Below are 13,584 nucleotides of genomic sequence, written 5' to 3'. Positions count from 1 at the left end.
ATGTTTCGAGTTGATTCAGTCTGAAGAATGGTCTCGATCCAAAACGCCACCTATTGTGTTCTCCATGGATGCTGCCTGATTTGTTGAGTTACTTCAGCACATTGTGTCCTCTCATGTTGAGGAAGGTAACTTATTGGTTGGATAGAAAGTTGGCTGGCTAATGGGATACAGAGAATGGATAACAATGGGGTATTTTTTTGGATGACAAGATGTAATGTGCGATTGACACACTGCTTGGTGCTGGGTCCTCAATTTTTTTTGTTGTATAAATGTGACTGCATAGATAGCGCGGCTGCTAAATTTGCATATAACACAAAAATAAGGGAAGTTGTGAAGAGACATAAGGAAGTTACAAAGCTGTATAGACAAGTAAATGGGCAAAGACTGAAAATGGAGAATCATGATGGACAATGTTTGGTTTTGGTGGGGAAAAATATAAAAAAACAGATTATCTAAAAGGCGAGAGGTTGCAGAGAAGCAGAGGGATGTGGGTTTCTCGTGCATGACTTGCAAAAGCATGTACTGCAAGTAATTAAAAAAACTTAATGCTATCGCTTATCATTGAAATATTAAACACAAAGGTCATAAAGTCTTGGCTTCGAAACACAGGGCATTAGTGAGACCACCTCTGAAAGCAGGATGTCAATGCTTTAAAAGCAGCTTAGAAAAGATAAACTAGATTAGTACCTGGAATCCGTGTTTGTCTTTGAGAAAGGGTTGGACGAGTTGGGCTTGTATATGACCTTGAGGAACAAGGGACTTGGCTGAAATATGTAAGATTGTGACCATCTTTACAGTGGATGTGGAGAGTGGGGGTTTCTAGTGGAAAATTAAAGAATTGGGGGTCATTCTTTTAATTAATTGTCTATTTAAAATCGAGAAAAGGCAACTTTTTTCCTCTGAGAATTTAATGTTTTCGAATTCGCACAATTAAAAACAAAATGGTGGCAGAAGTAGGCATAAGCATGAGGGTGAAAGGTTACTGTGAGTAGACAGAGATATATAGAGAGGAAGAAGGGTCCCGACCCGAAACGTCACCCATTCCTTCTCTCCAGAGATGCTGCCTGTCCCGCTGAGTTACTCCAGCTTTTTGTGTCTATCTTTGAGATATATAGAGATGAGGTTACAATCAGATTAGCCATGGTCAACTTCAGGAAGTGGGGTGGAGGACACCCCAGCCTATATCAATGTTGCTGAAGTGGAGATGGTCGAGAGCTTCAAGATCCTCAGCGTAAATAACACCAACAATTTGTTCTGGTCCAACCACATTGACACATTAACGCTACAGCCAAGGAAGTGCACCAACACCTAAACTTGACTCTTACCACTTTCTACAGATGCACAATAGATTGTAACCCATCTGGAGGCATCAGAGCTTGGTATCGTAAGTACACTGCCCAAGACTGCAAAAAATCGCAAACTCCCACCCCCTTCCCCCATCACTCCCAACTCTGTCTCCTCTTCGGGCTACGTCGGAAAAGCAGCCAACCTAATTATGGACCACTTACACTCCCCTCATCTCCCCTTTCACATCAAGACACAAAAGCTTGAAAAGCATCTATCACCACATTCACGAAGAGCTTCTTTCCTGCTGCTAGAAATACCCTGTGGAGTGTTGTAGAGCAGAGGGATCTAGGAGTACAGGTACATGGTTCCCTGAAAATGGCATCACAAGTAGATAGAATGGTGCAGAAGGCTTTTGGTACATTGGCCTTCATCAGTCAGGATATTGGGTATAGCAGTTGGGACATTATGCTACAATTGTATAAGACGTTGGTGAGGCTGTATTTGCAGAATAGTGTTCCGTTTTGGTCATCATATTAAGAATACCATTAATCTGAAAACAATGCAGAGAAGATTTACGAAATGTTGCCAAGACTTGAGGGGCTGAGCTATTGGGAGAGGTAGGGCAGGCTAGGTTTTTCCTATAGAGGTGTATAAGATTGGAATATATAGGGTGAATGCATAGTCATTTACCCAGACAGAGTAGGGGATTCAAGAACCATAGGGCATAGGTTTATGGTAAGAGAGAAAGATTTAATGGGAACCTGAGGGTCAACTTTATTACAGACAGTGTGGTCGGCTGAATAGCCTGTTTCTCTGTATGACGTTAACATATTCTTTCTGCTGGACTCCATCCGAGCTCGCTCATCTAAGGATCTGTTAAAGGAAGGGTTCTGATCCATTCTGGTCAAACCTTGTGCATGGACTGATAATTTTTCAGTGGCTTGTTTTTGATGGTATTGGCATAATGGAACTGCACATGTCTCAGATACCCAGGTGACAGAGGACAATGTGCCCATGGGTCTGTGGTCTTGGTCTATTGTATTACCAATATTTGTGTGGAGAAGAATATTGCTAAAGATTCTTATTTAATGCTTTTTTCTTGGTTTCATTACAGCAAATCGCCAAACTGAGGCAGCAGCTCCAGCGCAGTAAACAAAGTAGTCGGCACAATAAGGACAAGGAACGTCAGTCTCCACTCCACGGCAATCACACTGCTATCAATCAGTCTCAGGTAAGTTGCCAGGGAAGATTGTATGTGGAGGAAAATAGTCACAATTGGTTGCGTTCTCCACTTGCCTGTACAACCATTTCTTGAGGTAATTTGTGTGCCCATTGCGTGCTTTGAACACAGTGACTTGTTCCAACAAAGATAAATGGTTTCTGATGCAAAATAAAAGCCAAAAATGTTATAAACATTCCATAGGTTAATCAGCAACCTTTTAAATACAATGCTAACATTTAGAATGAAGGATGTCATCAATTTTAATAGTTCTGACAACAATCTTTAACAGATCTTTTCCCTTTAGACACTGTGCATTTGCAGCAATTTTTATTTTAGTTGTGTTTTGGTGTATTTACGGTTTTACATTACAATCTCACAACTGATTTTCTTGTGAATAGCCACAACCATTAAGCTATTTTTGTTTGGTCTTAGCTATGATTATTTATTAAGCTATGCTTAATTATTCGTTTTTAAAAAATGAAGGTAATTTCAGAGTAAGTACTGAGTGATGAGCAATGAATCATAATTGATCGATTGAAAGCTACAGCATTGAAACTGGCCCTCCCCCCCCCACTGAATTTACGCTGACCATCGATCACCCGTTCTCATTAGTTCTTTGTATTCCCACTTTTGCATCCACTCCCTACTGGGGCAATTGACAGAAGCCAATTAACCTACAAACTCACACACGTTTGGGATGTGGGAGGAAACTGGAGCATTAGGAGGAAACTCGCAAGCAAGGTCACAGGGAGAACGTGTAATCACCACACACACATACAGTATCCAAGGTCAGATTCAAACCCCAGTCTGACATTGTGAGGCAGCAGCTCTATGAGTTGCGGTAATTGTAACAGGTGCTTTTCAATCCATTTCAAGGCCAATTTAGTCAGAGGGTAGTTTCTGAGCTGTAGACCCATGCACTCTTTTCCCCCACCAACAAAATGGATAAACTCCTATCTACCTGTTTCTCTAAAACCCAAAATGTTGCACTCTAGCCTAAGCTTGTAACAAGGCAAAGTTTTGTCATAAAAGCAGAACTGCCTACTTTGTTTTTAGACGTGAGAATACAGAAGAAATATCTGCTCCAGAGAGAGTACAACGATCTGGGGCAGCCTGTTGCTAAAACAAAGACTGAAAAATTGTATCATAGAACATTAAAGCACATGGGCTTGGAATTTATTTCCATGAGTTTATCTTAAATCATCAGCAGCCTGGAGCCGTATTTGCATATTAATACGATTTAAAGGCTGTTTGAGAAGCAAATTTTGATGAAATATGCAAGGTAGGTTTATTAAGCACGTAAACAACTCAAGTCCTGGTTACTTAAAATCTGGACTAAAATCAGGACCAAAGATGTTGAAATTAAATGGGAGTTACCAGGCTGGTGAATTTTGCAGTACAGAATATCCGTCTTAACAATTTAGTAACAATTCATTGACCACAATAGCTCACTTTAAAAACCTGGAATGACCCATACATTAACTGGAAAGTGTTTTTCGATAAAATTACTGATTATAATTTAGAAGCGATGCACATCGATGTAAATCGCTGCTTAAGTTGTCAGTAAATCAGGTGATGTTGGCAGATGCTTTATACATTATTCCCAATAAAATAACCTTTTTTGAGATTATGCATGATTCCACCCACAAACTAGTAATCAGGTCTTCCCAAATGTTTAATCTAATTATTTCGGAAAAAAATTGATGGAAACCCCAGTTATTGTTGCAGCATAATTACGTTAACTATCGAATTAAGTGTGTTCTATTCGATACACAATCACTCGAAAGGTATACAATTCTTAAATATTGTAGTTTAGATCCAAAGACGTTGTATTAAAAATAAATCATAAACTGGTTGCTTTTAAGATGAAACACCATTGCATTTTACCATGCAACGCCAATGTATAAATTAACATTGATAATGTCTACACAATATAATTCATTGTAATTTAGTTCTTGTACATCGTGAATTATTTTGGTGCACCTCTTTGTGGCTGCCTTAGAGATTTGAGGAAAAGATATGTAGAGTTAGTCCACCTCAGGCAGCTTTGCATGCAGAGATACGTATGGTAAAGTTAAATAACACGGTTGTTTGTCAAATTGAGGCTTCAGATACAGTACATTTCATTCATGACTAATGCAAATATATTAAACTATGCAACTTCTGATACCTGGATACACAGAGGGAGAAAGATATTTAATTAACCTTGGAGTTTGCAGTTTGGTGCTCATAAATGAAGCCATTATTCTACAGCATATGTTTATAAAAAATTACCAAAGGAACTGAGTGACACTAAGTTAAAGCATTTCTTAATTCTAAGACCTTTGCTTGAATTCAGTTCGTGAAAACATATAGAACCAGATGAACATCTGTCATTTTCATGGTATTGTGGTTCTACGTGACATTAATTAAACCGGCAATAATCACAGCGCAAATTTGCATCAAATGACTGCTTAAGGGAAAGTGCTCTGTATGATAGGGATTTCAGACTGCTGCAGTAGTGAGATGTCTGTGATAAATCTTTGTGGGAATGCATAACACAAACCGTGACACAAATATGGATGGAAAATGTAGTATTCCCCATTGTTCAACACTGACACTAGTAACTCCTTTTTTCATGTAAACGATAAAGGATAAAAACAACAAAAAAAAGGATTCACAGACTTCCTTTTGTTTGAGGTATTTCCATAACAGAATAAACCTCAGTAGAACCGTTTACAATTGCACATAGAAATGTGTTCCTCGCCTACTGAAGAAACCTTACCCTTTGGGAACAGCTATTCTTTTTGCTTAACATAGAAAACTCAGTTTAATCTCCCTGAATCTTTCCACTTATGAAGTGCATATCCGGTCACCAAAACAAATCTGGCTATAATTACACAAACGTCTGTTGGAGGCTTTGGAAAGTAACCAGATTTTGAGAAACAGCTCACTATAGAATTTATTAAAATTACAAATTCAGACCAACTTGTTTATGTGTAAATGGATACAATCCCTAGTGGATTCGACAGTAATAAAATCTTTCCCATGCTCCACTTTACAAATTACTTGCTTTATTTTAGTGTTGATTTATCTTTTGTTCATCAGCTAAGGTTTTGTTTGTCTTTATTCAAATTCAAAATCTGGAAAGTAAATATAAAAAAAACTGTAGTTGTTGGAAATCTAAAACGAAAATAGAACATATTGGAATGCAGAACTGACAAAGCATTTCCATCCTGAAACATTGATTCTGCTTTTTAATCCTGGCTTGTTGAGTATCTCCAGCATTTATTGTTTTTGTTTAAAATTCTACAATGTACTGTTTTATAAATAATTTATTGACACCCACTGGTTTTTAGAATTGCAGAGTAGTTATAAAATTGGGTACCCAACGTTATGTACCATCTCAGTTAATTCCAAAAATGCTTGTTCATCGTATCCATTAATATTTTTCCAATATAATTATCGCATTTCCTTTTGGAAGAATGTAAGGTTTTCTGCTTCATCAACATTTGCTGATTAGCATTCGGTTGGATTACCTCCCCTACTGTTCAAACCCTACCATTCACATTTTTGAACAAAACACATTAAATTCCTTCTCTGGGGTGACTAATGCAGGTATTTGATCCCTTGCTTTCTCCTACCTCTGCAGAAGCACTGCAGCAGACCTCACCTGTCCATTGCGGGTGAATGTGGAAGGTCCTGTGATTTGTTTTACCAAGGAGAAGAAAGGAAGCGTGCATTTTATACAATACATTTCTGCAAATGGAGAATAATATCCAGGACAAGGGGTCACAGCTTAAGGATAAGGGGGAAATCCTTTAAAACCGAGATGAGAAGAACTTTTTTCACACAGAGAGTGGTGAATCTCTGGAACTCTCTGCCACAGAGGGTAGTTGAGGCCAGTTCATTGGCTGTATTTAAGAGGGAGTTAGATGTGGCCCTTGTGGCTAAGGGGATCAGGGGGTATGGAGAAAGGCAGGTACGGGATACTGAGTTGGATGATCAGCCATGATCATATTGAATGGCGGTGCAGGCTCGAAGGGCCGAATGGCCTACTCCTGCACCTAATTTCTATGTTTCTAATATTCTATGGAAAACATTCTATTAAAAGAGCAGATTTAAGTTTAGTTTATTATTGTCGCGTGTACTGAGGTACAGTGAAAAGCTTTTCTGTTGCGTACTATCCAGTCAGTGAAAAGACTATACATGATTACAACCATGCCGTCCACAGTGTACAGCTACAGGATAAGGGAATAACGTTCAGTACAAGTTAAAGTCCAATAAAAGAAAGAGGCCGATGTTCTCCAATGTGGTAGATGGTAGGTCAGGACCTCTCTCTAGTTGATGATGGGATGGTTCAGTTTCTTGATAAAAGCTGGGAAGAAACTGTCCCTATATCTTTATGGGCGTCACAGCGGTTGAGTTGCTGCCTTGCAGCGCCAGAGACCCAGATTCAATACTGACCAAGGGTGCTGAATGTACCGAGTTTGTACGTTCTCCCTGTGTCTGTGGGTTTTTTCTGGGTGAGCTGGTTTCCTCCAACCCTCCAAAGCCATACAAATTTGTAGGTTAATTGACTTCTGTAAATTGTAAATTATGCCTAGTTTGTAGGATAGTACTAGTATACGGAGTGATCGCTAGTGGGCTGGTGGGCCGAAGTCCACAGTTTCCATGAGAGATATAGTCTCCATACTGTACCTCTTAAACTCTAAAGTAAATTCTAAATCTGGAGGTATTCGTTTTCACACATGTACTTCTTGACTGATAGGACTGATGGGATAAGAGGGAATGACTGGGATGATTCTTCATTATGCTGGTGGCCTTGCCGAGGAGATGTATTGTATTGTATTCAAATTTATTGTCATTGTCTCAATTTGAGACAACGAAATGAATTTCCCTTACAGGCAGTATTATAAAAAAAAAATCATAACAAAAATAAATAAATAAATAATAAGACATATTAAAAATAAAATTGAAATTGAATTTAAAAAAAGCACAAACACAGAAAGTCCACGACACAACATAACATAAATGGCACCAAGGTGAGGATGGCACCATAGTCCAGCCAGCCTCCCCTCCGTGTTCATCCGTGGTCGGGGCCTTCCGAGCACCCGCAGTCGCTGCCCCGGGTGGCCCGATGTTCAGGCCCTCACGCCGGGCTGGTGGAACGCCGACGCCGAACCCCGACGGTGAGCATCCTCCTCCTCAGTGGCCCGGACCTCCTGATCAGCCGCCTCCCGCTGCCGGAGTCTGCAGCTCCTGAGTCCACAGGCCGAGCCGGGCAGAGTCACAGGACCCCGCGCTGTCCATCAGCGCCGCCCACGTTGGGAGCTCCGCAAACCGCAGCTCCAGGATGTTGGTGCAGCAGGTCCAGCACTCCAGGCTCCAGACGGCGACCCCCGGTAAGGCATCGCCAGCCCCGCGATGTTCCAGCGCTGTCCCGCCGCTGCTGGAGCTCCGGTCGATCCCGGCAGGAAAGGCCGCGCCAATCCAGGTAGGTAGGCCGCCTGGGGGGGGGGGGAGAGGACGCGACTCGAATAATAGTCGCGTCCTCACCAGGAAGCGGCTGAAGGACGGTATCCCCCGCACCGTGCCCTCTTCTCCCATATAAAAACACCAAAAAAACACACTTTTACATAACTAAATAAACAAAAAAACAAAAGGATACCGGGCTGTAGGTGGAGGCTGCTGGCACCAGCGCCACCGGAAGTACAACACATGTGAAGTGTAGATGGAGTCAATATAAAGGAGGTTGGTTTGTATGATGGACTAGGGTACGTCCACAACTCTGCAATTTCTTGTGTTCTTGGATGGAGCTGTTCCCAAACCATGCAGCAATGCATCCCAATAAAATGCTTTCTATGGCGCATCTGTAGATGTTGATGGGACATGCCGAACATCCTAAGCCTTCTAAGGAAGCAGTGGTGTTTGTGGGCTTTCTTGGCCATAGCTTCGATGTGGCTGGTCCAGGACAAGTTGCTGGTGATATTTACTCCTCGGAACGTGAAGCTCTCAACCTATCTCTATTTCGGCACCATCATGTATATAAGGGTATGTGTATCACTTCGCTTCCTGAAGTAAATCACAATCTGCTTAGTCTTGCTGACATTGAAGTAAAGGTTGGTGCCTTGGCACCAGGTTACAAGGTTTTTATTCTTCTTCCTGTACTCCATCTCGTCATTATTTGATATCCATCGTGCTATGGTGGTGTCACCTGTGAATTTGTAAATTGAGTTGGATTGGGATTGTTGGGATCTTACAATGTGCAGCTGGCTGTAGATTTTTTTCCTTTTTTAACGGTGGTGATGCTGGTTCAGTAGTGCTTCACTTGTGAAGGAGCATAAGATTATGAAAGGTGGCAATATACTTCAAGATGTTTCTTTGTTCATTTTGCCACACAATCATTAAGCATTATTAATATTTCTGTTAAATCTCCTGTTAACATTCTCAGTTCTGCTCAGAAAATCCCTAAATCTTTTGTATAATTGGGCCTGCACCCAAATTATAATGGGCCATGTCTTTCGCAAGACTGCACTTTCCAACATACTGACGTTATTAAGTTAACTAAAAAGAAGTGAGTAACCATGTTTAAACCTTCCAAGATGATGATCTTTAAGATTCCTCTGTCCCATTCAAAAATAATAAATCTACATTCTGGAGCTTTTGTTCAAACTTGCATTCAATGCAATTTAAACCCGGTCAGTTGCATTCCACAAACTACATTTCCATTGCCTTGCCACAACAAGAAATGTGCAAGTCTTTAATTGCAAACATGCTTAAGTCTTATTTTCAAAACTGAAGCCGGTGAATTATTAATATTCTAGGGTATTGTGATTCTTGGTGATCTAGAGCATCCATGGGTTTGTATACTGCTGAATCCCCCCGGTATCTTTCGGTAGCCTTAAAGAGCAAAACAGTTTTGTTGGGTGAATATTTGTGCTAGTTTATATTGTCAAATTGGTTTAATGAAATAAAGTTGAAAGAAGATACAAACAAATACATTATGCAATTTATACAAAGGGAGTTGTTAAATTTGATAGTTAAATTACATAAGATGATTTCATGACACATGAAGTGTATCGACATGCCTGGACATGCCTTGGCCAGCAATCCCCATTCACTTGCAGGGTTCATGCTTCAGTAACTGGGATGGGTTTGTTGCAGGTTACTGGAGGATAAAGGCTCAAACTATTGAGCAACTATTGCCATCTCAACGAATGTGTGCTTGCTTCACAACAAACCATCATTGGCTAACAAAAGGAGTGTTTGTTAATCTATCCTTCTGACCTGACGATTCTGGAATTTAAAGGTGTAGAAAACTGAAGGTTATCAGCCTTTAATGTTAAAGGGATCAGATGAACGGAGCAGTTACATTGTACACAATTTCATTCTCACCATTGTAGGTATAATATTAAACTTATGGAGAATATCAGTAACAATTTACCAGAATAATGACGGTGCTAAAGGAATGGCGAAAAACATTTCTGACAAAGCAGCCCACAGGTTTTTATTGGATTTCGACACACAGATTTTCACTTTATTCGTCAAATGGGACTTTGAATTAATAGCCATTTGTATGGGGTCCATGGCAGGCAGAAAACTGGCTGATTGTAGAATATAACAGTAACACAATGAATGTCAGTGCTGGCTCGAAGAGTCGAATGGCCTCCTCCTGCACCTATTTTCTATGTTTCTAGCTAAAGTTAGGTAATATGATTAACATTATGGAGACACAATGGTCCCGACCCGAAACACCATCTTACCATTGCCTCCACTGATGCTGTCTGACCCGCTGAGATCTCCCTCCACTTTGTGTTGTGATTCGCAATATATCGTGGTTCAAAAATTAAAATATTTACTGGGTGGGGGTAAATTTACTCAGGGACACCGACCACTACTGAATATCCATTGTTGCTGCTAGCATCAATTCAAGGCCACAGAAAGATGCAGTGTTATTACTTTGAAGACAGGCCTGAAGCCTATTGTGTTTTCAACAGGAGACAAAGCAACATGACACCAACCAAGAGATTTACAATAAACAGATACAAAGTGCTGGAGTAACTCTGTAGGTCAGGCAGCATCTCTGGAGTGAGAATGTGGTGAGATGGTGTTTTGGGCCAGCATCCTTTTTCAGGTGGTTTCACAATATTGTGGAAAAATGTGAACTGACAACTTTTACTGCCTGCCCTATCAAAGATCCTGCAAGAGGCTGTAGACCGTGTTTTAAATATAAAAACAGAAATTAGTACAAATTTCCAGAAGGTTGAATGAAAATTGATTGCTTCCCTGGTAGTAGTTATTCAGATTAACATTGAAAGGATAATCAAATGTATTTACAAGGAAGATTCTGAATGCCACTTGTCTTTGTCTCCATCACCCAACTTCATTACTTAATCGCCTTATTGTTGGCAAGCTATTCAATCTTGAATGATCCCCAATCATTTCTAGTTAAATATTTGGAAGATTACAGTCTTTGTCCTTGACTCCCACTGCAACCTTTATTCATGTTGCCAAATCCTTTTGGAATTAAGGCCAAGATATTGGTTTACCGTCTAATTACTTGCAGAACCAATGGTTATGAACAGACCCATGTTTAACACAGAACATAGAACAGTACAGCACAGGATCAGGCCTTTCAGTCCACAATGTCCATGCCAAACATGATGCCAAGGCAAACTAATTTCCTCTGCCTGCATATTCTCCCTTCATTCTCCTATCATCCATGTGCCAATCCAAAAGGCTCTTAAATGCCACAATATTCCAGTAGTGCCTAATCTTATACTCAATGCCTCAACCAACGAAGGCAAGCATATCATATGCTTCTTGCCATTCTATTTACTTGTGTTGCCACTTTCGGGTGCAATGGTTTTGACCCTCAAGACCCCTCTGTGCTTCAAAGTGTGGAACTTTGACGGCAGACCAAACATCTTTTATTATGAGCCAAAGACAAAAGATGCACCAACTCAAAACAAGTTAATAGTGGACTGAGATTACAGAAAAAGACCATGAGCCATAAAAAGGATATTGGCTCAGAGAGCATGGAAACAGGCTGTTCAGTCCAACATGTCGATGTTAAAATGTTTCCACTAAGCGAGACCTATTTCCCCACAATTGCCTCATATCCCGATAACATGCACCTCCAAATGTCTTTCGAACATTGAGATTGTAACTACCTCCTCTGGCAGCTCGTTCCATATTTCCGCCATAATAAAAAATTATACCATTCTGTCAATGTTGTGAAAATTAATTTGAATGGAATTTTAGTTAATACTGGTTTGTTCTGTGTGCTGGGGAAGGGGTTTCATTAGATTTACGTTTGCACAGTGTTTTCAACAGGCCTTCCATTGTGCTGCAATTGGTACATGGTGACAAAAACACAGGTTGTCAAAGATTGTGAATGACTTCTTTCTAAAATTGACTCACTCCCAGATTGCCCCGTGTCCTTAATTACCAGGGACAAATAGCAACTCAAGGGGAAATGACTGCAGTCTTTTCAGATAGGTTTTAATTTACCTAGAGCAAAATAAATAATAAGACGATAAATTCAGAAACTTGATCACCCTGTGGATTTCTTTTGTGTTAGGTCCTGGGTTTGAAGAAGGTTCATTTATCAAAAAAAGAGGAAAAGGAATAATCACCTAGATTTTTTTTTTTTTTGTTACCACCAAATATTTCTTGCATTCAATTAACTCTATTCATGAAACAATCCAAATTATAGACCGATTGAAGAACTTTATGTTAAACCCGCCAACCAGCAGTTTTCATAAGTGGGAAATAAAAGTACTTTTGGAAGGAAGTGGCCTTTGTTTCAAACAACCATCTTCAATTTTGAAGAAGTAAGACAATACATGGTATAACCATCTTAATGGTTTAACAATGCATTGAAAGTTTGCAAGGGATGTGATTGTCATTTGTATGCTCATTTAGATCACATTTTCCATCTGTTTCTTCAACATCTTATTTGTGGTGGATGTTCCATTACTGCAGTCTGTTTTGCTTTGGTTTGCTTCCTCAGAGGTCCCCAGACATATACAAACACTGGCTGTGGTCAGCATCATTTGTAGAGAGATCAGCTGCTCTGCAAAATTCTGACACATTTTATCATCAGCATCAGAATTTCTGATAAAATTGTTTTGATCTTTACTCCATAATATAATATGCCACTTTAACTTCAGCTTTTTAAAGGTAGACCGGAATAAGTATTGCACATTTCTCAGTATTCACAAGCAATTGGCCTCAGGAAATGAACAGACAACAGTGCATTTTCGATGAGACCTGGTATCAAAATAACATTTTTTTCTTATTTTATTATCTATATTTAGTAACTGAAATGTGGCTGAACATTTTGTAATGAATTATTTAAAATCTGCCTTGGTCTTTGCACTGAAGGAGTGTAAAAAATGAGTGCTTGTTTTTCTCCATGTGAATTGGACTTTTAGCATAGAGATGACAGTGCAATTTGACATTTGCTGTTAAAGGGTAACTCTGGGGAGTTAATTAAATGCTCAGAGCAGTTGGTGAAAATGCCTGGAGTCAGTATTGGTAAGGTTACAGACTCTTTGATCTGTGGTGACTGTATAGTTTAATGCTAAGAACAGATTTAAAGTAGATAACCCACATCAATACTGTTATTATATGTTTGATCATTGATATTTGCTAATGTCCTTGTTAGACGATGTTATTGGCCCAAAGAGAATAATCCAATACAATTTAGCTTGATTATATTCATACACCATTGTAAATTCAAAATGTTACTTGTCATTGTACAGTGCAGTCATTATTCTGCCTCTCCAGCTCTTATCCCCTCCCCCTCCTCCCTTTGTTCATCATCCTCTCCGCCCAATCCTCTGGGTCCCCTTATTTCCACTCTTCCCTGTTCCTAACTACCAACCATCGTTCCTTCTACTGCTACATTTCACTCATCTTCTTCCTTATCAGATTCCACTGTGTCATTCCCACTTATCACCTCCAGTCTTTGTGACAGTCTCCACCCTTCTCTCCCCCACCTGACTCATCTGCCAATAACCCCTCCTTGCATAGATACACCCATCACCTGCCAGATCTTGTCCTACCCCTTCCCCCTTCCTTTTACT

General features: G+C 39.9%; 1 protein-coding gene across 1 annotated transcript in view; it reads left to right on the top strand.

The window, feature by feature from the left end:
- Positions 1-13,584, top strand: part of LOC129713202 (glucocorticoid-induced transcript 1 protein-like) — a 174,514-nt gene that overhangs the window by 109,524 nt on the left and 51,406 nt on the right. The window contains exon 4 of the mRNA XM_055662110.1: positions 2,402-2,518. Coding sequence (XP_055518085.1) covers positions 2,402-2,518 — 117 coding nt within the window. The remainder of the gene's footprint in view (positions 1-2,401; positions 2,519-13,584) is intronic.

The sequence above is a fragment of the Leucoraja erinacea genome, chromosome 2 (assembly GCF_028641065.1).
Source record: "Leucoraja erinacea ecotype New England chromosome 2, Leri_hhj_1, whole genome shotgun sequence".
In the NCBI taxonomy this organism is placed as follows: Eukaryota; Metazoa; Chordata; class Chondrichthyes; order Rajiformes; family Rajidae; genus Leucoraja; species Leucoraja erinaceus.
The sequence above is the reverse complement of the archived record's forward strand: the minus strand, read 5'-3'. Positions and strand labels throughout refer to the sequence as shown.